Source organism: Cryptomeria japonica, chromosome 7, assembly GCF_030272615.1.
Source record: "Cryptomeria japonica chromosome 7, Sugi_1.0, whole genome shotgun sequence".
In the NCBI taxonomy this organism is placed as follows: domain Eukaryota; kingdom Viridiplantae; phylum Streptophyta; class Pinopsida; order Cupressales; family Cupressaceae; genus Cryptomeria; species Cryptomeria japonica.
This window is the reverse complement of record NC_081411.1, coordinates 772,960,385-772,986,148: the sequence shown is the minus strand read 5'-3', so window position 1 is coordinate 772,986,148 and position 25,764 is coordinate 772,960,385. Positions and strand designations below refer to the sequence as shown.

At 37.2% G+C, this 25,764-nt stretch overlaps 1 protein-coding gene across 6 annotated transcripts in view; it reads left to right on the top strand.

Moving 5' to 3' along the window:
• Positions 1 to 537: 537 nt before the first annotated feature.
• LOC131063469 (golgin candidate 4) overlaps positions 538 to 25,764 on the top strand; it is a 100,382-nt gene continuing 75,155 nt past the window's right edge. For 5 of the 6 annotated variants that reach the window (XM_057997280.2, XM_057997279.2, XM_057997281.2 and 2 more), the window contains exons 1-2: positions 538 to 1,073; positions 3,116 to 3,214. In XM_057997280.2, the coding sequence (XP_057853263.1) occupies positions 894 to 1,073; positions 3,116 to 3,214 (279 nt within the window). In that variant the 5' untranslated portion in view covers positions 538 to 893. Of the gene's footprint in view, positions 1,074 to 3,115; positions 3,215 to 25,389; positions 25,468 to 25,764 lie in introns of those variants that run through there. The other variant, XM_057997282.2, reaches the window with a different exon arrangement.

Here is a 25,764-nt window from a genome sequence, read left to right as displayed (position 1 = left end):
GCTTAATTTGCTTAATCTTGCATTCATATAGATTAAATCCTCCGTCTTGGTATAGTCTAGTCACTGGTATTGCTTAGATAAATGTGAGAGCAAATCTATACTCACATCTTCTAGGATGCAATAGGTCAATTTGTTATGGTTTTTACATTTATTGATTTTGATCAACCAACCATGCATGCAATGATTTATTGAGTGTTTATGTTTCTGATACAAATTCCAAATTTCACACACACAATATCTACACTTGAATTGATCTAATGATAGAGAATTTGTACTTTTGAAATAGGATCACAAGTTAGGATGGCCTCCAACTCTTGGAAGAGAGATCACAAATTAAGATTGCCTCTTCCAAATAATCCAATATTATAGAATATAAAAAAATCCAATCTCATTTTCATTTTCATTTTCATTTTAAATGAAAGATTTTAACTACTATATGAAAAAGTAAAATTCTTTAAATTTTTAACATTAGAAAAATCCAATTACACAATGACTGAATTCTGCTTAAGGAAAAAAAAAACCATTTATCATTAATAGAAATCCAAACTCAAATTGCAACACCCAAAACCAAGTTACGTACATGTCATTTTTTGATTTTTTTTGAACTCAGAAGACAACCCTTGGGTTCACCGTAAAACAGATGTTAAAACTTCTATTCCGGTTGTCAAGCAGCCGTAGAACCCTCTGGAATGAATTGAATTAACTTATATTCAATTTGTATAATACTACTGTATTGAATCTCTGTAGATCTGGCCATCCATATTGGAAAAACCAAAAAGCAAGACTCCCATCCTTATTATGTTTTTGACTAGACCTGTGTAAATTTTTCATAGAAATGCTCATAATCAAGAAAATAATTCAGAGCCTTTCGTATTGCTGATTTGAAATCGGAAATGATGCGTAGTACTATTGCAAATTTTAAGGAAAATCTTTCACGGATTGCTTTAGAAGTTAAGGATACTGCAGAGGAGCTTGAATTATTAGGAGGAGAAGAACGCAAGCATCCTGATGGACCGAGGCAGGAACACAATCTTCATCTTTCTAATGGGATGGATCACAATGTCAAAGCTGAGGTACTTTTTTTGATCTCTTAGGTATTTCTTATTTAGTTTCTGATCTGGTACTCAGTGGTCCCATACAGATGCCCAGTTATTTCATTAGAAAAGGCTCATGTAAAATTGAAATATTAGGCATCCAATCAACAATTGCGGTCACCCATTTATCGCATCGAATACCCATTTCATTAGAAGGGACATTGTGAAAATTAAAAATCAATAATTACAGGCACCCAATTCCCATATCATATGCCCGTTTTATCAGAAGAGAAATGTGGAAGACATACAAGACAACCAATTGTCGATTACAGACACCAAATTCCCACTATTTCACTGGAAGGGCTAATGTGGAAATGAATCATCAGGTACCCAATGATCCAATGTAAGTACCCATTTCACTGGGCAAACGTGGAACATTTTGGTAAAACTTAGATAACTGGATTGAGGGTTCTGTTTTATAATGTTTGAAATACCTAATGCCCTAGAGGACAATACAGAAAGCCAACTCCCATATGGACATCGATGTCATTTGAAGAGTCAATGTGGAAAGCATTTGATAAACTGCAGATGGTTTGGATTGGGGGTTCTGTTTCTGTTGGTTTAGAATGTTGAAAATGTAAGCTACTCAGGGATCCAATTTAGATACCCAGCTCTTAGGTTGAATATTGATTCCATCGCAAGGGCAAATGTGGACAATTGTTTGTTAAAACTTATTAGATAACTTGATCGAGGGTTCTATTTTGGATATTTTAACTATCAGACACACAGTGATTCAATTTAGACACCAAGTTCCATATTAGATACTCATTTCATTGGAAGTCATGTGGAAGACGTTTTAGTAAAACTTGGGTAATTGGATTGAGGGTTTTGTTTTTGAAATGTTTTTTTTGCATACATTGGTGGCGATGTTAATTGAATTTGACGTTTTGAATACATGTATCTTATTTTGGTTTAAGTTTTGGGTGTTATACAAATCTATGTGAAGCAAAAATTCAGACTACCATAGTTACAACATACAAGGTTTGAAAAATTTTGTAGGTTCAAGAAGGGGAAAGGCTCGAGAAGGTGGGAAAGATTGGTCAATGATCATAATTTCAAGAAGGCTTGGAAAAATGTTCCAAACTACATATGAATCTACGATACAATATTTACCAATAATCACAGAAACAAAGATTTGAGAAATGTTATAAATAAGATACTTCAATGTCCAGTGTTCACAAAAAACAAAAGATTGGTGCATCTCATTATCAAAAAACATTTACAGTGGTGGCACCTGTTGAGCCTCCATGGTCTAGCCCATAGTAGTTTTTAAAATATAATTATTACCATACTAGTATATTCAAATAAAAAATTCCTGCTACCTGATGCAATTTATAATTATCAACACAATTAGTTCCAACATCCCGATTCAATGCATCTTGTTATGATTACGGTTGTCACCAAATTTTGATCATGATTTTCAATGCATGCAGGCTCATAATGAATTAGAAATCATATACATTATGTTTGCTGTCTGGAATAAAAAATAAGGGCTGACGTTGACTGAATGTTGGCCAAAGACACTTGAGTTTTGGTTGGGCCTTGGAACTATGCTGACCACCCACGTGGATTTGTGGAATGGGTTGTTTTACTATTTTATGGTTGGGATTATGCAAGTTACATTCCATAGTCGGGATTCAGGATCATTTTCCAATTTTAGCGCTATATTGGGGGATTTCTTCACTATTCTATTGTTTGTGTGAAATGGATGGTTTTGGAAATGTGCAGGGGACTTCTATCATGACTATATATGAATGGAATAACCAACCCAATAAATATGCCTTCTTGTTGTTTCTCTGATTGACTTGGCTCAGCTGAATTTTATTCTGTCATAATAGATGAGGAAGGTACTCATATGGATTACAGAGACATTTTGTTCAATATGTCTATTATTCTGACATTTTGCCTGTAAACAACATAATTATTAATCTAGAAAAAAATTAAGGGAAAATACCAACAAACAATAATTACCTTCAGAATTTGACAGGCATTTTCTCTGTCTTGTATCTCTTGATATGCAGCTTGATTGGTACAAGGGAGAAATTCAGAGGCTTCAAAATTCTGAAGCTGAAATTCAGGCAATGTCTGTCAATTATGCATCCATTTTAAAGGAGCGAGAGGTATGGTTCTACCGTTTGCTTGCATTTATTGTCTTTCTTAGTTTGTACAATCTAATTTTTGAGAGAAAGAAGCTGCATTTAGCTGGTGATTCTGTTTGCAGTCTGTGTTCTTGAGATGAACTTCTTGAGTTATGCTTACTATAGTTTAATTAAATTGGAACTAATACACACACAGCTTGGATTGTTGTACAAAAATATTTGACTGCAGCAATTTATATAGAGTTTATTTAATCCAAAATGTGCTGGACTGTAAGATTTGGCAATTTTATAATTACTGATATGACTTGAAGCATATTTGAAACCCTCTCTATAATGAAAATTGGCATGCAAGACTAGTGTTTTGACATATTTATTTTCCTGGAAAGTAAATGACAAGCACGGATATGAATAGAATTGGAAATACAATTATGTGACAGAACACCATAAAAAATAATATAAATAAGCATTGACCACAAAACAGCAAATGGCAGCTACATAATATGTCTTTAAAGTTTAAAGTAGTAAAGGCTACAGGCCAATAAATATCAAGGATCTGTAATGTCCCTTATTTGGGAATGCCCTAATTTAGCCCTAAATCTCAATTTTCAAATAAACAAGAGCTGGGCTAGAAATATCTTTAACCTGATTGAAGCCCTGCAACACAGGCTAGAAACTATTTACAACAATAATTCATTAAGCAGGCCATCTTAATTAGGAATCATTAAGCTTATAGCAGAAATATTAACGTATTCATAAATTATCTTAAACATGTTTGGGGAAGCTCAACCATAGGAGAGTGACCTTGATAGGGTGTCTCGGATCCTCTACCCTAGGCTCAGGAGCAGATATACCTTCCCTCTTGGCCTCATGTGGGCTAGTGGTCTACCCAGTGAGGTGTGCCACAACTGTTCCCCCTCATCTTGCCATCCATTCCCACTTCCTATGCTTGGACTTCTTGGTGTGTTGATTCACTATGATAGAGTGATGAGGTTATTCAGAACAGGGTGCCCTGGAAGCCCATCTCTTCTAAGCCCAAAGGCAGTACCCTCTGTACGTCGGCCTCATGGGACCATCTGGTTACCACCATGAGGAGGCGTAGCTAGAAGAGTACCCCATCACTGTACCCCTCTTGCAATCCCTCGCTTCCCCTATCATGGCTGACTTCAATAAACATTCAGAACATATGAAGGATTCCAGTATTATGCATACATTCTACATATAATGAATAAACAACAGCAAATTATTAATCAGATGATATTAATATTCACTGTGATATATATAAGTAGTCATAAACAGCAGTGCATTGTTAATTGATAGTATGCAGAGATATATGTATATATATACAGCATTTACTATGTTATGTACAGAAATCTCATACCAACTATAGTATTCAATCGAAGTGCTGTGTGTTCAATGTCTCATAGATGCCAAGTCTGATTCTTTGATGCCCAGCTAATGAATAGAATGATATTCCTTCATGCCCCCTTTCATTGGGGTTCTTTCTCTCTATATCTTGACGCCTCTCTAAGGAGAGACACCCTTATGGAGTGGCTGTCTCTTCCCCTTTTGTTGGGGTTCTTCCTCTTTATATCTTGACGCCTCTTTGAGGAGAGACACCCTTTTGGAGTGGCTGCCTCTTTAGAATGGTTGTGCCCCTTTCTTAACTGTGTCTCTTCAAGTACGATCTTTGATGACACCTCTTTATCACATTACCTCTTTTATTTATTAATCTGCTCATTTCATTCCTTAATCCACTTAAGGATCTTTGGTTGCTAAGTTTATTAATGACTGCTTGTGCAATCGGTATAGAATATCCTAATTGCTGAGTTTATTAGTTTGCTGCTTGTGTGAGTGCATTAGTTAACCCTTGATTGCTGACCTCTATAAATCCAAAATTTCTGATGTCTTATACTAAGACAAATTTTGTTTATTAAGATAAGGTTAATATAATTTCTTGGGCAGGGCATGACGGTCTGCCCTTCCCGAGATTGCTTGTCCTCAAGCGATGATAGTTTTTAAATCTTTTCAATGTGAGGATCCCTAAACTAATCCTTAGATCCTCATTGTGATATAATTAGTACTTGCTCCGCAACTCTGATATTATCTCAAGGCATATATCTCTATCTCGATTCAAATGTGAGTTATCTCAACCAATGATAAGAAATTTGCAAGGTTTTGTAATTTTAAGACAAGTTTTCTCTCATCAATAGTAATTGTAAGAACTGTTTTGGGGGTCCTATGGATATCTCTTTGAGACAAAGCAAGGGTGAATTTACCATATATTGAGAAGAGGATTAGAAGCATGACACACATCGATATCCTCAACTGTAGGATGATCATGCTGACTATGCCTTATAAAATGGAGATCTTTAGGAATTAGTTCGCTAAATCTCATTCTTTGTAAGTTTGTCATACCCTAACACACTTATTCGAGAGAGGGTAAAATGCTATAACATTTGTAAAGAAGCTTGATATCATGATGAATGACTATGTTTAGTCATGCTCTATACAATTTTTGAATATGATTTTAGTGATGTTTCACAATGAGTGATAAGAAGCTTGTGAAATGATAAGTACTGTTTAGAGAATAGAAGAGATTTTGGTACAAAGAGTTAAGTACCACTTATGACAGCGGAAGTGATTTTGAGCAAACCCCAAATGATGGTTTTAGTAGTTTTTACTCTATTATTACATACTGTTCATGAGAGGAATACAGATATGTCTAAAGTTCTTGCTTTACAATTTGGTGGGTGAATATGTCTAAGTCAATAGTTAAGACAATTGGTGAGATAAATTTTTCAAAAACGTATAAAGGCTGTATTAATTAGAGAATGTTAAAGATGTTTGATCTTGATTAAATAGGTATAGATGATGACGTGAAAAAGTTAATAATAGCTATACTTGATGTTAATAATTAGAATATGTATCTTGAACTCCTAACATTGGAGAGTGAGCAGGGCCCTCTCCCTGCTTATCTAATCAAAAACATTGGAGAGTGATTAGGTAATGAGAAATTTCAGTTGATAGTGTGAATATCACTGACATCGTAGTTACCAAATAGAAGTGAGTAATGAATAAGATCTCAATTTCTTAACACTAATCACGGAAGTCTGGCATCACCTCTTTTTACCATATAGTTTGTATGCATATAGATTGTTATGGTTGGATATTTATTATTAATGTATTGGTAAACTTTGGTGGCAGATTGAGATTAATGTATCACAAATATATTGAATGGCTAACCTATTTCTTTTCTCCTTTTATGACAATTTATAGGCAACTTACTATACTTATCAAGGTCTTATACTATCACTTCATGGCTCACACATTCTTCCTTCCTATAGGTTTCACAGTATCGTCATGTTTCAATAATCCCTGTGTTGTCTCTCCCATGTTATTATGAGTATGGGGCTTGTGTTTGTAGAAAGAAGGGCCTTAATGATTTAAAACATACCCCCCATTTTAGAGTAAAGCTTCTAAAACATTTATAAGTAATCTTGAAACACTCTTATTGTGAATTCTTTGTTGTGTTGTACAATTTGTCTTTGCCACAGTCTGTGGAATTGACACACTCACCAGTCTCGAGGTTTTGCAAACCTGAGCTTTTATACCATAAAATAATCGAAAACACAGTGATTTCTAAGATATTCGATATAGAAATAAGGAGCGAATGTCTCCTTAAATAAGAGATTACAAAGATCTTTCTGTAAAGGAGAAAATCAATAACTAAGAAAAGCCGAGGATAGGAACATAATTGAAAGAATAAAAGAATATTCCTAAAGTCTATCCTAATTAACTTATTTGACCATTATAAACTATTAGATTATTTAATTGTTATTTTTAGTTGCGTGTGTTTATTAATTGTCATTTAGTTGGTTGTTATATTTTTAGAGACTTCGTGATAGAACTGGAAGTAACTGGGAGTTTCTATTTTTAGAGTTTGTTTTAGAGTCAGTTTGACTTCTGTGAACGGTTAGTCCCAATTTGGACAACCGCCTTTTAATTGCCTATAAAAGGCGTGTTAATTTTTTTTTTGAATGGTAATTGTGTCATTATATTAATTATCAAAAAAGCTTTACACAGTTTGCTTCAAGTTTGAAATTCAAAACTACAAAAAAGCAACGAACACCTGCAAAATCTAGATCTATACACTCGTATACTATATATTCATACTAACAAAATGGGCGCTACTTCCCTATTCAAATACAGTATCATATATAAACATGATTTATCAAAAAGGAAACCCAATCACTGCTCCACAATGTGCTTCCCGCGATCTTCAATTGCTATTGCTCCCGCCACTTCACTAGTATCCCCATTGATTTTGCACAGCCGAAGAAGAACCTTCCTACAAACGATGGCATCGTTTCGAACGGAAGAAACCAATAGGCCTACCTTGCTTCTTTTTGGGAGTTGTGGTCACCTCCGCCTGCTCTTGGTTGGCTTCTATTGGTAGCCACTTTGCAACTTCCTCCCTCACCAATTGGGCTTCCCTGGCTTTAAGGAACTCCTTTACGCCTTGCAAGCCAATATGGGCAGAAGCCTGTCTAACTTCTTTATTACCATTTGCACTCCACAACAGGAAGGGTCAGAGAGGTGGAATGAATCACCCAATGTTGAGCCAATCTCCACCTGGACAAACCCCAACACCACTCATCCTTCACGCATGAATGCATCAGCCAAAATACTGACTCCTTGACGTGTCATCCCTATTAGATTCGCCAACCCCCAGCACCACTCATACTTCACGCATGAATGCATCAGCCAAAACACTGACTCCTTCGATTCAAACTCAAGACACTAGGCCAATAATAGAGAGGCAATATTGATGTTAGTTCGATATTGATATTCGTCTTTCAAATATTTGCAACCCAAGACTATTTTCACCCTAGTTAGGAAGGTCGCCTTTGAGAATTTGAAGACATGAGACATGCATTTGTCCGAAATTCTTCCCCAAAAAGCCACCATGGGTTTAGTGGTCTAAAGAGAGAAATTAGCCTACATTGTGCCACCCTCTAACACACACCAAATGAGAGAGACTTCACTATTACACCTTCTTCAGGTAGCGCCAAACTCACAATAACTTGCTATCCGTCCACGTTAGAAATTAAATCCATTGCCTATCTGGCCCTTGCAATGCATCTGGGACTTCTCACGCCACCTCTTCGTTGTGATTGTACGAAATAACTGTTGTAAATAGAAACGTGCATTTTCACATGTAGGAAATCTACATCCTTGCGATACTCTTGCAGAGAAATCATATCCGCCAACCACCCACAGACAACTCTCCTTGGCTGCACTTTCTCTCGCCTCCACCTCAGCCATTCCGTGCATACCATGGTCTGCAACTTCGCTTTGATCTTCCCTCCTTGTCCTTTCGCACGTTGAAAGGGTCCTCTCATTTTCGAAGTAGGCTTGAAGCCACCCAAGCATTCCTAGTAATAAATGCATTCATTTTGGATGATCCATTGCCTTATTAAATTCGACCTGTGCCAGCTAACATCAAACTTCTCCCATAACGAATTATTATCCATTCAAATTCAAAATGCCTAGTTACTCATCCCACACCCTGCGGCATGTCAGAGGTCATCGAAGACCATTTACTTCGCCAACTTGGAGGGAAAATGTCAAGTTGGCTTGGGAGTTGGCATCAGTTATACCCTCCTGGAGCACATGAGAGACGTTAGATTTATTGAAATTAGATAATAGTCTCTTAATGATCTGGATGGTTTTGTCTATTTTCCAATTTTCCGCATGACCTTTTGTAATTGCATTCACCATGATCTGAGAATCTCCTTCAAGATGGAGATTGTTCATATTCAACTTTCTTTCCATACAAACAACCAAGAAGGCAGCATGTGCTTCCGCTTCGTTGTTGGTACCGCAACCTAATCTTTGATCGCAATAGGCAGCTGTTTGTCCCCTACAATCTTTTGCCACACAACCTGCGCCCGTTGGTCCTGGATTCCTTTTTGTGGCACCGTCAAAGTTTACTTTGACCCAATCTTGTTTTGGCGGAGACCATTTTGTAATCCTACCTTTAGTATGTAAAGGATGAACCCTTTTAGGCCCATTAATGGGCCTGAATTTAATCAATGGCCAATTCGCCAGGATTTTACTGTCAAACCAATTATACTGATGTTTATCTACATTTACTCTAGTGGCAGCAACACTGACTAGCTCTGAAATCGATCTTTCAAATCTTCTCCATAACCTTTCCAAGTCCTCTTCTTTATCTTGGAATATGTGTTTGTTACGCTCCTTCCACACTCCCAAATTAGAGCAGAAGGAGCCACATACCAAATGCTTGAATACATTGATTTGCCTGCTCCAATTACCCTGCCTTGGAACCCTTCCTTCAAAGAGGCCGATAAAGGGTTATACCAATCTAGTTTTCTTAGAAGCCTTGTCCAACAATCTTGAGATATCAGACAATGAAGAAGAAGGTGGTTAACAGATTCCATATCATTTTTGCACATAACACACCTGAATGGACCCATAAAACCCAATTTGCTTAGTCTATCACCCAAAAGAATTCTCCCTCTGACAGCTAACCAGGTGAAAGACCTTGCTTTGGGGATACAATTGGCATTCCAGCATAGATGATGAGGCCATTGCTCCTCATCTAGATTTTGTTCTATTAGGTTATACCCAATCTTTGGCTGATTACTTGCCACTTTTCGACCCACACCAGATCAATGAGTCTTCTTCACCTGTCACATTATATTCCTCTGGTCAAGGATCTCCTTCAAATGGAGTTCATTTTCCCTTGAAAGATTCAACTCCTTTATATCTCTCCATATCCACTTGGCAACTCCCTGATCCTTCGTCCTCTACATGAAATCAAAAACTTTTCCGCCCCATTTTACATTTGTAACTGATTGAATTTTCCTCAAGGATATCCATATTAGCGTTTAGATTCAACAAACCTTCCCATGAGTCTTTCTAGAAATCAGACCGCCTTCCATTGCCCAATTTCCAAGTTAAATGGTCTAGAATGACCTTTCTGCATTCAAGCATATAATTCCATATGGCCGATCCTCTTATTGGATTTTTGATTGTTAGAATTCCATCCCTATCTTGATTGTCCAAGTATTTATTTGACAAAACTGTCACCCATTTTTGATGAGGATGAGCATACATACACCAAACAAGTTTCGTCCCCATAGCTTCATTCACGAGGCTCCATTTCCTTAACTCTGCCTCCCCAACTTTCTTCTGCTTACATATTTTGTCCCAAGACAGTAGGGTTTTTTTGTCTTTCACCTGATTCCAATTCCAAAAGAATTTTCTCATACCTCTTTCAATTATTTTTATAAACTTGGAAGGGATCTTCAAGCATGCCATTGAATATATAGGAATGGCAGAAATAATTGATTTTAACATGATAATTCTTCCTGTAGATGTTAGCCATTTACTCTTCCATCCCTCTAAACACCCTAAACAATTATGCACTAGTTTCTTCCATAGGGACGATTTGCACTCTCCAACAAACAAAGGGATTCCAAGAAATTTGCCTGGAAGCTTCGCTAACGTAATGCCTAATGTTTTTGATATTTCCCTATGAATAGCCATTGCAATGTTGAAGCAAAAGAATTCTGATTTTTGCCAATTAATTGCTTGGCTAAATACATTGCAGTATTTGCCTAAAGTTGTTATGATAATGCTGGCTTCCCTAATTGAAGCCTCTCCCGTCAGTAAGGTATCATCCGCAAATTGCAAAATGTGTAACAAAATCTACACCTTGGGCTAACTTAATTCCTTTCCACCTGCCCAATTCTCTCCTTTTACATATGAGTCTATAAAAGGCTTGTTATTCTTTCAATAAATTACGCTGTTTTTTAATTCATGGCATCAGAGCGAGTCGATTGGGCTTTCTGATTTTTGACAAGTTTTTTTAATTTGTGGCCCTTCTACTTGGAATTTATTTCTAGAAACTGTTTTGAATTTTTTATGAAAAAATTTGGTGGAAAAGTTCGACGGCTTTTTGTGCCTGAAGTTTTCGAGGGTTTTTTAACTCGTGGGTTTCTGCAGAGTGTTTTTCCTATTTGTGTTGGGCTCTGCGAGGGTTTTCATATTTGCAGATCACGGAATATTTTTCCCATATGGAGGGTTTTGGCATTGTGTTGGGTCATTTTAGTTAGTTTAGGTAGTTTCTAATTTTGGCTTTTGTTTATGTTTGTTTCGTTTAGAAACATCGTCTTTGTAAATCCATTTAAGGAGCCTTCCTCATCTTTGTTTAAAACATCGGAGCGGGTTGATGGGGTTCTTTAAAATTTGACGATTTTTTTAATAAAAATTCGTGGAGGCATTGCTTGGAACTTTTAAGTTTGCAATTTTTCGTGTCTCTATTTTGCATCCGTGTTTCTTCTTTGCGAATAGCGTGAATGGATTTTAGATTGTGCTCGTGTTTGGAGGAATAAAATCGCATGGGCGTTTGTTTTTTATTTTCCTGAAGGTCGTGGCAGCTTCGTGTGCAAATTCACAACTAGTTGGTGGGTCACGGGAAAAAAAATCGAGACGGCTTTGGTCCTTTTTTCTTTTGCAAAGTTTTTTTGCGACACATGTCTATATTGCTGCTCTTCTTTTTGTTTTGTCACCTGTTATTGGCCGCGAGTTCTTTTTGATCCTTTTTTTGCGGGTCGTTTTTGATAACCGAAGTCTCCGATTAATAGCGATGCCTTCCATTTTTCTTATCGCCCGATGGTCTTCTTTGTTTGTGGGTTTTGCTGGAAGGTTTTTTTAAGAGCCTAGTGATGGGGGTCTACCTTTTTTACTCTGGCTAGGGTTTTTTCGACCTTTAGGCCGCGCAATGCCTATTTCAGTCCTTTTTTTTTTGTGTTCCTGGTTACGGATTCAACTTTGTTCTTCCCCACGGCTAGGGTTTGGGAAAAACTATTTTTGCTCACGGGCTTTATAATATTTGTCCTTAAAAATCCTCAAAAATTATTTGTGGGTTTTTGATTTTTTGTTGGAGAAAAATTATGGGAGGGTTTTTTCATGTTTTTCCATAAAAATGTGGTGTTTCGTGTTTTGGGTTTTGATCAATTTTTCTCCCCAAAAATCGTGTTTGGTTTTTTTGATTGTCCTGAAAAATCATTTGTAATTCGCGAAGTTCGCGTGGGATTTTTTTTATTTTAGTTTATAATTTTTCCCTCAAAAATTATGACGGGTGTTCTTGTTTTAGGGTTTTTATCGTTTTTTTCGAAAAAAAAGATTTGTAAAATTCAGTTCTCAGGGTTTGACGATTTTTTCCACAAAAAACATGGTTTCTTGTAGTCTGTTTTGGAGTTGCTAGAGCGAACAGTGCTTAGTGCTCATTTGCAAAAGTTTTTGTGGTTTTGATGAAATCGTGTCAATTGCTCTTTGGAGGGTTTGCCGATTTTCCCCCAAAATTGTGGTTCAAGATTTTTTGTTCAGCTTAGTAATTCGTGTGTGATGGTTCTGTAATTCACGTGTGAGGGTTACATCAAGTTGGATGGATTTTGGTACTCTTTGTCATTAACGTTCTGCTGATGTAGGGAGGGTCTTAGCAGCAGGGGCAGCCTTCTTTATGTTTGTGACCAAAAAACTTGCAGATTGTCTTCTGTAGGGTTGTTAGGACGATGGCCATTAAGGGAGGGTATTAAATAATGTAATGTTTTTTTAATGGTCATCTTACTTAGTTTAGGTAGTTTCTAATTGGCTTCTGTTTACGTTTGTTTTGTTTAGAAACATTGTCTTTCTAAATCTATTTAAGGAGCCTTCGTCTCCTTCGTTTAATACATCGATTTACCATAACATGGGCTACCCACACAGTTATTTTCTGAGTGTCCGTGTTCATGTTGGGAGTCGCTGTTAGTGTTTTTCTGGGTTTGTTTTTGTGGGCCTGCGACAAGGTTTTTTTGTGATATTTGCACGACTGGTTAGTGTTTTTGCTCCAGTACGATGTTCTGTGTTTTGTCTTTTGCACCTATTGCGCAACTTGTTTCTTTATCATGCAGACTTTGTTTATTGAAAATCGTGCGACATTGAAGGGTTTTCTGGGCATCGTTTCTGTCTCTAGTCTTTTTTTTGGCTCTTTTTTTTGCGACCTCTGCTAGGGTTTTATTTTCCTACGATTGGTTCTGATTTTTGGGCCATGTGAAAGGTGATCAAAATTTTGTCTGCCACTAATTGAAACATGATTCTTGTTCTACACAACTCCTCGGAAATTGTTCCTACGAACAAGGGTTTTACTGTTTTTCCTAAAAAACAAAGTTTTGTATTCTGAACAATTTGTCTTGGGATTTGTGACAAACTGGTTTGACTGGTTTTGACCCGAGAATCAGATTTTTCAAAGTTTGTACCAGCTGTTGCTGAAGGTTTTTGCCTGGTTTTTAATAGAAAAATCAGCCTCTTTTGAAGCTTGAGTTTGCCTTATTTTTCGTGCATAAGAAAGCATGAGGGATGGTGTCATTGACCAATATCATGTTTGGAAGGTAATCGGTGCTTCAACGGCAAGAACTACAATACCCGGAAGCAACAAATGCTTTCGATTTTGACCAGACCAAGTTTGATGAGCATAATCGACAAGCAGTTATGTTGCTGAAGTTAACTGTCACCGATGATATGCTTCTAGAAGTTCCATCAAGCAAGAAAGCTAATGAAATTTGGGATCACTTGAAGAATCTTCATGAGACATCCGACAAGAGCCGAGTGTTCTTTCTGAAGAACACGTTCTCAATTATGATGGATGAGAAGATTTCACCATAGGAACATCTTACGAAGATCAAGGATATTTGTGACCAGTTGTAGGCTATTGGTTGCAAGATGGAGGAAGAGGATATGGTAGTGATCATGCTGAAAAGCCTGCCCCGATCCTACGAACACTTCATTGAGACGCTCAACATTACCTCCACTAATGTTGACTTGAAGTTTGATGAGTTGTGCAATAAGCTATTGTAGCAAGCCAAGTGGAGACAACAGTCGGTAGCAGCGTTGACATGGCCAGTGTGGAACAGGCGCTTACTACCAAGGACAAAGGCGAAGGCGAGTCCACTCTGCAAAAAGGACAGCGCAAGCCTGAGGAGGGTTTCAAGAAGAAAATTACATGTCACTATTGTGGTGGACATGGACATATCTAGAGCTTCTGCAGAAAGAGGTTGGCTGATCAGAAGTCCGACCAGGGAGGGTCCCAGGAGCAGGAGCAGGCTCATGTCGCAGAGCCTTTTGAAGAGGAGTCAGCCTTCTATGCTTTGTGATAAGCAGATTTTGTCATTGGTTGGGTAGTTGATAGAATGACCATTAAGGGAGGGTATTAGAATATTTAATTGTTATTTTTAGCCGCGTTTTTTTATTAATGGTTATTTAGTTGGTTGTTATATTTTTAGAGACTTCGTGATAGAACTGGGAGTTTCTAATTTTAGAGTTTGTTGTAGAGTCAGTTTGACTACTATGAACGGTTAGTCCCAATTTGGACAACCGCCTTGTAATTACCTATAAAAGGCTTGTTATTCTTTCAATAAAGTACATTGTTTTTTATTTCAAACTATATATTACTATATTATTTTAATAAATTTTGGTTTTTTTGGAGTGGTTTTTGTTGGTCAAACCTTGCTGAACATAATTTTAGCACCCTTTTATTATCTTTTGCATGCCTTAAGCTTTGTGAGCATTAGTCAGTTTTTCAAATTCAGAAATATAGTGGAGGAGCTTCACCGCTGGCTAGGTGGGGGCCTTGTAGTTTTTCCAGCATTTTGTTGTTAGAACTTTGTAACTAACTGTTACCAGGACAAGAGTAATTCTGTAAATAACCTTCCCTAAAGGAGGCTGAGCCTTAAGATTGGTTGGGCTTTTTACATGATAATGATGTACTCATGTTACATCTAGATTAGATCTTGGATTGATGCATTAACTATTTTCACTGGAGTTTACGAGTCTCTTGTTTCAGGACAAGAGACTCAGAAAACAGGCATGTCTGGAATATTGTAAAAACTAACTGGCATATCTAGGCCTGGGGTCAATATATGATGGAGGAGTTCTTGTGAAGTATATGCCAAAAGGTCATTGGGGATTAAAAGAGAGCATCAAGGATCTTGTGTGTTGTCACTTCATGAGGTATATAATACAGAGTGACAGCATAATGTTTGCTCTTTGATGTACAAAATACAAGGGTCCTATACATTTGCCCAAAAGAAGAGGGATAAACATTTTGCCCAAGAATATTTCAAAAAGCAGTATTGCCCTTGACTTTTGGCAGATCAATCGACGTGGGCAGTATTATAACCAACTGGGTCTAGATGATGTGGTGTAGAATGCTGTTGATCAGCTAGGCTGCCCAAAGAAAGAATTGCAATGTTATTATGGTACTGTGAAGGTAAACTAGAACAAGGCAGTTTTTTTCATCAGAAAGTTCCAGTACATGCAATGTCTATGTAGAATGGTTTGTCTCATTCATGAAGAGACTGAATATGGGCCATGTGAATTGATTATAGAAATTGAGAATACAGGCAAGCCGCTAAAACATATGGATTTCATAACGTATCAGGTAGAGGCCTAGTTGTCCATTCAAAAGAAGAACCAGAGGCTTTCTTTTTCAAATTTATAGCATTATAAATGGAATTAGCCAGAATGAAAAACAGAATGACAATGACAGAAGTATGGCTTCAAAGAATGATGCCCAAGAGACATTGTAGAAACCTGTGGGATTGAGCAGGTTGTGTCAGAAATAGAAGGTATTAACAAACAATTTATAAACAATCCTTAAGCCATAGCATTGCCCTTTATTTCAGAATCCTGTGTTACCTGCATTGACACCTGTGCACTCTGACAGCTATAACATGCATATTGAGGGCCTATCAAATAAAATGTAAGAGCGATGCTCATGAGGTAGCGTGAGAATGTGTGGATTGAGGAGGTTGTGTAAATAGAAGTTAGTAGTGAAACAGTATGATAACAATATTTAAGTCATAGTATTGCTCTCAATTTGAGCCTCTTGTGCTACCTGCATCTGTACTGTGCGCTCTGACAATGATACCACACAAACAACTTGTAATAGATGATTCATCAAACAATTTAAAATAAATAAAATATGCTTTTGACTCTGTGTGTGTTGTTTATTGTTTTTGATTGATGTCACAAGATCATTGTTTATACATTTCAAACATTTGAGTAGGAAGAGATTTTAAGATATGCTTTTCAGTTTTATCTTCTAAGACTCATAGATGGTTGAAAATTGAGAGCAATAAGGCGGAATCTGGCTCCTAATTCTATTTTTTGTAAGCAAGTGTGACTTATTGCTACTTTGTGATAGCAATAGCACAATATGTGCAATATTTGGTATCTTGTCATTGTGTCAATCTTGCAATTTATTCATTAAGCTTGAGGCCTTAATTTGAATATGATTGACAAATGAATTGGCTAGGCGCTGGATACTGTTACTTTCTTTGATGTTTCATTGAGCTGCTATTCACTGACATTATATAAACCTCCGTCCTATGATCCTTCTGTACTTTTATTTTATTATTTTTCTTCTAGGGTTATCTCTTTGCATAACTTTCTATTGTTGAATGCTGTATCTTCTAGTCCCATTGAGCCTCTTTTGGTTATCTGTGAACATTAATATAGTTTCCCTTTATTTGATGCAGACTATATTAATATAGTGAACATTAATATAGTTTCTCTCGATAATTTCAGAAGTTGTATCTGAAATTTCAAAATTTTCATCAAAGTGTAAGATAGACATAACTTTCCAGAGACAGAGTTTTTGTTTAGGCTACACTATGAGTGTGACTCATATATTGAACTTTCAAGAATTGTGAATGGACTTGAAAAATATGCAATCGACATTGAACTAAAGAGTCCCCATAACAAATTTCCTGTATCATTCTACGAAAATAATCCCTTGTTATACATTTATCTTCTATTGGGAACTTTCCATATTATTTAATTGAAATGAACACTTATTTCTTGGATAGATCAAAAACAGTAGCAAGCATGTTAAATTTAGGTGATCAGATTAGATAGACAATTCAAATACAAGTGCACAGAAATTACCCTGGGAAAACCTTCCTCTTGAAGGTGAAAAACCCAGCAATTGAACTCTTGAATGTATTACCAAAATATCTTACAAATGCTTCACACTTTGAAGCAATACAATAAGAGGATTCACTTTAGAATCTTTCAATAGGGAGGTTCAATCTGCCTTATACAAAAAAATAATCTTCAACTGAAGAAGTCGAACTGCTGTAGATAGGTTACAATATGCAGAAGAGTGTATCAAACTGCTGGAGAATATTGCTGAAGATAGTATCCTTGATCTGCTGAGGTATATGCACTCCAATGATCACAATCTGCTAATGTTTCTGTCTTCTGAAGATGACTGATAATTCGAACTGACTGTGTGTATGATTTCGATTGCCTAGGAAGTGAAATGGAACCGAGCTATATACCCATGCATTGGTAATTCTAACCAACACGTGTCCTTTAAGAGTCGGCCTCCTAATTAACAATCATACCTCTTCATTATGTTTAATCAACATGTCTTAATTAAGGATCGGTTGCAATATAATTAACATGTCTTAATTATTATTTGATAATAAACTCGATTCAACATTGGATCGGCATATGAATGAGTATAGGCAAATCGATATGACGAAATTGTTTAAGGCCGATAAGCCAATTAGACAATTTAGTTGTCTAAGTCAGACCATCGGCCCAGAAGGATACGACCGATGCTATTACATCAACACTCCCTCTTAGCTAGGGAGGAATCCTTCTTGATATCTGAGTCACATAGTGACATCCACCATGGCTACTCCCAGAGGGTGGATCCATCATGGCTACACCGATGAGTGGAAATACAAATGAACACAACCACCATGGTCACTCCCATTGATGGTGAAAGAATAGATATCACCTCATCGTGACATCAACCATTATTGTGAGATCGTCACCTCACAATGATGGTAAAATGCACAAGTGTTCATCATTGTGAGATCGTCACTTCACAATGAGATTCACCATGGCTCATCCCAGAGGGTGAACACACAAGTACAAGAAAATCATCACGAACTTTCTCGTGATGTTGTCTTGGCGTCACACACATGACATCCACCATGACTCATCTCAGAGGGTGGATCCGCCATGGCTCATCCCAGAGGGTGGAAATAAGGGCTTTCACCTTAAATCTCTCCCAAAGAGAAATGTATTAGCAGGAGCTTACACTTTAAACTTCTCTCTCAAAGAGAAGAATGCATTAGTATAAAATATATATCAATGATGCTGGGACTCAATCTTAGCTAGGGCTTCATTCTCCACCATACCAAGCTTATCTCGAAAGTATACAAACTTTATTCTAGAGAGAGGCTTGGTGAGAATGTCTGCCGTTTGCTCATCAGTTTTAATGTATCTCAACTAAATAGCATTTCTTTCCACCATGTCTCTAACATAGCGATACTTGATCTCCACATGCTTTGTTCTGTCATGAAACACGGGATTGACAGAAAGCTTTGCACAACTTTGATTATCACAATGGATAATAGTAGGCTCTAAGGATTGCCCAAACAATCTTGCAAGAAGCTTCTGAAGCCACATTGCTTCTCGTGCTCCCACACATGCTGCAATATACTCGGCTTCTATAGAGCTTAGTGCCACTGAAGATTGTTTCCTGCTGCACCAAGAAATCATGGCAGAACCCAAACTAAAACAACAACCAGAGGTGCTCTTTCGATCAATGACACACCCCGCCCAATCGGAATTAGTATATCCATGCAGCTTCAAGTCCACATCAGAAGAATATCTCAGGCCATATCAATTGTGTCGCGCAAGTATCTCAGAATATGTTTTACTGCAATTAGATATATTTGCTTTGGTTCACACATGAATTGGCTAAGTGCACTTACTGCATAGCAAATATCTGGTCTAGTATTGACTAGGTACATCAAAGACCCAATCCTCTGCCTGTATAGTGTAGAATCCACCAGATTCGAAATAGCTGCAGCCTCTCTTAACTTATGCAAGTTGGTCTCCATAGGTGTGGACAAGGATTTACAATCTATCATACCAAACCTCTTTAGAATGTCAATGGTGTACTTCCCTTGACTCAGAATGATCCCATCAAATTTCTGCCAAACTTCTAACCCAAGGAAGTAGTGCAATAAACCAAGATCCTTCATCTCAAATTTAGAAGCTACCTCCTTGCATTTGATGATAAGATGATCTTCTCCAGTGATAAGTAAGTCATCAACATAAAGAATTAGGATTAATGCTTCCCCATTAATTACCTTGAAGTACAAGTTTGAATCTGATCATTCTTCGAGAAGTCCAAGCCTATCAGGTAACGATCAATCCTTTTGTACCAAGCACGTGGAGCCTGCTTAAGGCCATACAATGCCTTCTTCAGCTTGCAAACATGAGACTCCTTCCCATGTACCACAAATCCTTCAGGTTGCTCAATATATACTTCTTCCTCGATTACACCATTTAGAAAAGCCGTCTTTACATCCATTTGGTGAATCTTCCATCCTTTAGATGCTGCAATAGCAATTATGGTCCTTACTGAAGTACATTAGGCTCCTGGAGCAAAGTTTTCCTCATAGTCAATTCTCTCCTTCTGAGAGAATCCTCTAGCCACAAATCTAGCCTTGTATTTCTCAATACTACCATTAGCAACATGTTTGATCTTAAAGAGCCATTTAGAAGAAACAATAGATTTACCTTCCGGTCTAGGTACAATGTCCCAAACATCATTCTTTAGAATTGATTGATACTCTTTTGCCATGGCATCTTTCCAAACCCGTTGACTAGTAGCTTCCTCAACACTGGTAGGTTCTGATTCAATGATTTGACTCATCAATGCAACATAGCTAGAGAACTTATGAGGTCTCTTACTTTCTCTAAACGTTCCTCTTGGGGCTGCAAAACTTTCAGCCTCTTGCATCATTTTACTCGCCCAAAGAGGTCTTTTCTTACCAATCACAATGTTAGTAGGCCCATCAGTAGGTTTCAAGGGCTCATTTGGATCATCATCTTCTTCAGGTTCATGAGTCTCCCTCTGAATCTCAGGAGTATGGTCATCTTCCATGTTTTGAGGAGGCTCTTAATCTTCACTGCCCATCTCATGGATGCCCTTGGATTTTCTGAATGCAACATCCTCTTCAAATGTCACATCCCTACTTAATTCAATCAATTTCTGCCCTGGAATATAGATTCTGCCCTTGGATTTTCTGAATGCAACATCCTCTTCAAATGTCACATCCCTACTTAATTCAATCAATTTCTGCCTTGGAATATAGATTCTGTAGGCTTTTGATGTTTCACTATAGCCTACAAATATTCCCTTCTTGCTAGAAGGTTCCAACTGTGTCCTTTTATCTTTGAGTATATGTATATACACTGGACAACCAAAGATCCTCAAATGACTTACATCTGGCTTCACCCTTGTGAATGCTTCTTCGGGTGACTTATTCTCCAAAATACGGTGAGGGCATCTGTTTTGAACATAGACAGCAGTTCTAGAAGCCTCAACCCCAAAAGAAGTTTGAACATTTTGATCATGGATCATGGCTTTGGCTGCTTCCACAATAGTTCTATTTTTTTCTTTCCACTACACCATTCTGTTGAGGATTATAGGGAACACAAAACTCCCTCTTAATCTCAGCTTCAATGCAAAAATTATGGAAGTTACCGGAGGTGTACTCTCCTCCATTATCGGATTTCAAGACTTTGATCCTCTTCCTGGATATGTTCTCTACTTGAGCTTTGAATTCCTTAAATCTCATAAGTACCTCTTTAGATTCTTTACTCTTCAAGAAATAGATCCAAGTCTTTCTCGAGTAGTCATCAATAAAAATAACATAATACAAGAAATCACTCAAGGACGCAACAGACATAGGACCACATAAATTTGAATGAATGAGTTCTAAAATACATTTGGATCTACTTTCACTACTATGAAATGTACTTTTAGCATTCTTACCCAATGTGCAACCTTTGCAAGTGCTTTCATGCTCCTGGTTGAGTTTTTGGAAGGCCTATAACCATCTTCTCCATTGTAGGTAGTGCACGAAATTGAAGGTGACCCAATCTTCTATGCCAAATCTCACAAGTACTTGATGAGTCATGAAGTAAGGCTTGAGGAGGACGAGTGCAAAGTCTGTAAAGACATCCATGACAAACTCCAATGACTTGAGCCGTCTTGATGTTTGATTTCTTTGGCCATGCAAGGACTTTGCCATCTACGAATGCAATTCGATTTCCTTTGTCTTCCAAGGCTGATATGGAGACAAGATTTCGGTGAATTCCCGGAACGAATAGTACATCATTCAATTGCAAGGAAATGCTTGAATTTAAGTGAAGAGAGGAGGTCCCAACTCGTTTCACGGAGTGACTAGTATCATGTCCAATGATCACTTGTTCATTTAAATTTCTCTCCACCAAATCATTTACATGTCCTCTAAATCCGGTAATGTGGCGAGATGCACCACTGTCAATTAACCAAGTATTGTGGTTGGTAGGCTCATTACTTGAAGGGGCTGAATAGAATATGAATCCTTTTGTGGAAGAGTCTATGAATCCTTTTGTGGAAGAGTCTCACCAACATCCGCAATGGAAGCTTGAGGCATAGGCCTAGTTGGACATTCCTTTGCGTAGTGACCATATTTGTCACATCTAAAGCATTGGACTTTTGAAAGATTCTTCCTTCTTTTGAATGTAGGAGCACCATTGGATTCCTTATCTTTCTTCCTTTTAAAATGTTCTTTCTTACCCTTCTTCTTTGAAGAGTGAGGCAAGAACATGAATATCTTCATTTGTAGGGCTTTGGCCAGTGCCTCTCGTAGCAAATCTTGACTCTTGTTGAATGCAGTCTGTCTTCAATCGATCAAACTTAGGGAGTTTTGATCTTGCGCTTATCCCATGTATAAATGACTCCCATGATGAAGGAAGACCATTAAGTGCCAACATGGTTAATTCTTTGTTATCTATAGTGTGTCCAATGGTAGAGAGTTGATCTCTCAATTCGGTAATCCTCATGAAGTATGAGATGATGGATTCTCCTTTCGTCATCTTGATGTGATGAAGTTGTTGCTTTAATGCAAGAGCTCGACTCGTGTTGTTGATTTCATACATCAACTCTAATGTCTTGAACATATCATATGCTATCGTCAACTTGGAGATAATTGGCACAATGTGATCTTTCACAGAGTCAACCAACAGTTTCTTTGCTTTGGTGTTCTTTCTCTTCCATTGAAGCTTTTCATCCTCTTCGGTTGGTTCCGGTACCGCTTTTTCCACAAATTCGTTTAATTCGTTTTCCTCCAAGGCAAGCATAACTCTAAACTTCCAAGAGACGAAGTTTGATGCACCTTCAAGTCTGTCTTCAACTTTAAGTCCGTTCACCATCTTGACGTTGATAGATGTAATCAAACTCAAAGGCAATAATCGAGGATAACCCTGCTTCTATGAATCTGATCTGATCTTTTTTTAAACCTGCTTTGATACCATGTTAAATTTAGGTGATCAGATTAAATAGACAATTCAAACACAAGTGCACAGAAATTACCTTGGGAAAACCTTCCTCTTGAAATTGAAAAACCCAGCAATTGAACTCTTGAATGTATTACCAAAATATCTTACAAACGCTTCACACTTTTAAGCAATACAATAAGAGGATTCACTTTAGAATCTTTCAATAGGAGGTTCGATCTGTCTTATACAAAAAAGTAATCTTCAACTGAAGAAGTTGAACTGCTGTAGATAGGTTACAATATGCAGAAGAGTATATCAAACTGCTGGAGACAATATTGCTGAAGATAGTATTGTAATCTCCCCATTCTTTTGACAGGCCATTGACAGTCAAATTCTAGCCACTCTCATCCCCTAGGCTAGAATTAATCAATTAATAAAGGGGCTAAATAAATAATTAATGACTTACCCCAAAAAGCTAATGATTGGAGATCAAAAATTATAACTCATCGATATAACTTAAGTTGGGGCCATTTTAAGTTATTAAGTTGTTTCACCTAGGTGAATCATTATGGGGGTCAATTTAATAATTTACACAACATTGGATATTGTGCCTAAGTCTTTTAAGGAGGTTTCTAGATGGATCGATGCCTTTTGCTGAAGCTATTATATAAAGAGAGGTCGATGTTTAAGAGTATTATTATGTTTTGTCTTCTCTTGTTGAATTATGAGCTCTGCAACTCAGCATAAGCACAGGATGAAAACCCTGCCTTAGCCCCAGGTCTGCAACAGCATTCTACTCTAGTTTGGAAGCAGTAATTTCATCAAAATACCTATCGCTGGAATTGTTGGTGGTCTTTCTAGCAATCTGGGAGAGTTTATTTCAGTCTGAAGCAGTTTGTGGGTACAGCGATCTGCAATTGATATAGAGCCTTTCCACCAAACAGAACACACACAGGTGACCAGAATACATATTGCAGCTCCTTAAGGATTTTGGACGCCAACAAGCTTCCAGTTTATGGTCTGCTGCACATCTCAGATTAATCCTTTGACAGCAAATCAGGGTTATTGATTGGTATGTGTGATCTATAAATTCGATTATTGAAAAAACCAGTCCATGAATCAAATTTCCAGAATCTCAATATAAAAAACTTGTTATCCAATGCCTAGTTTTATTATTAGTTTGGAGTCGAAATTTAAATAATTGCTGCTGTTATCAATTTCTTTAAAATTAATAAACATATATTGTATTAAGATTCAAAAGGGCATAGTAGAGAATATTACAAGTATCCTTGATCTGCTGAGGTATATGCACTCCAATGATCACGATCTGCTAATGTTTCTGTCTGCTGAAGATGACTGATAATTCAAACTGATTGTGTGTATGATTTTGATTGCCTAGGAAGTGAAATGGAACCGAGATATATACCCACGCATTGGTAATTCTAACAAACACGTCTCCTTTAAGAGCCGGCCTCCTAATTAACAATCATACCTCTTCATTATGTTTAATCAACACGTCTTAATTAAGGATCGGTTGCAATATAATTAACACGTCTTAATTATTATTTGATAATAAATTCGATTCAACATTGGATTGGCATATGAATGAGTATAGGCAAATTGATATGACTAAGTTGTCTAAGGCCGAAAGGCCAATTAGACAATTTAGTTGTCTAAGTCGGCCCAGAAGGATACAACCGACGCTATTACATCAACAAAGCAACAGTCAGTCATTAGCACTAGGAAGTGAGTGGTTTTTATTTCAAAATACAAGGAGGAATACCAAGATACATTTCCTGGTTGCTAATTGCAGGGAAAATATTGAATTTCTTTGTGATGGATGATAGTGAATCTGTAAAAACTTGTGCACACTGTCGTTATCACAAAAATTATAAAAGTTCTTTAAATTCACTATAATGAACAGTTCTTGGCTGCCTGTGGTAGAGAGAAAGATAAATAGATTTTTTTTAGGACAGTACACACTCTCAAGTGCTAAGGTAATCTCATCCTAGAGATTAATTGAGCATTGTTGCTTTAGAAGCATGCTTTAGGGACATACTATATGTTGAAAATTTTGTCATTGATGTCAAAGTCAGATTCAGTGATTGTTTTTTGTGTCAGTTGAGCTTCTTACTTGTCTTTCTGGTTGTTTGCTTAAGATAACTGTGTATCTGCTTCAGGTGTTTATCAGCTGTTTGGCTGCTTGCCATGTCAGATTTTATATGTCCTGTTAGTGACTAGATTATTTCAGGTGTACATTTCTTTTTGAGGGGGCCACATGAGTTCGGAGTCTTATCTGAAACAATCTATCTTTTTCTCTTTGATTTTTGTATCAACGCCTTATGCAATGTTTTGGATTTTTGTTCACGAGTTGCAGCAACACCTGTTTCTTCGCTTGTACTTTCTGACGTGGAAAAGAATTGTAGGTTCTTTGGTTCTTTATTGGTGCGTTGAAGCATTCTGTGCTGGCTCGGAGATGAGTGGTTTGATATGTCAGTTCAAAATGGATTAAGAATGTCGATTTCTTTCTGTGACAGAAGTGTTTCTCTTAGGCAGTGGGTCATATGCGTAGTGGAGTCTTTGACGTGTTCATATTTTTACGGTGAACAGGTTTTCAGTTATAAAGAATGTGTTGCAGATTAATAATGTCCTGGCTGCTTACGCTATTATTTTTAATCGCATTTGATGTGATTCTTTTAAGTGTTCAAGTTTTTTTTTATAAAAACATGATTTGAGATGCGGCATTTTTTGGACTTTTTTGGCTTCAGTTTCGGGAGTTATAAGAAGTGGAAATCGTATCGAACTGGGTCTTCTGTATAATATTCCCTGCAACGAAATTCTGAAAGGTGATGATGTCTTTTGATTTTTTGCATAAGTGAGATGTTATGTTGAACAATTGTTTTCTAGCTCAAAAAAGAGAAAGAATGTGTTATATTTTGTGTGATGTTTATCGCCTTCTGTGTGATGTAGCGATCAAGTGTTGCATATTGGGCTGAATTTTGATGAGCTGAGTGTGTATCGGGTTGGAAAGTATTTTACGGAGCTGTGTTAGTATTTAAAAAATGAGAAAAAATGTTCGGGGGTGTGAGCAGTCTATGTGTGTTAGCTCGATAAAAGATAACTCGGGTTGAATATAATTTCTT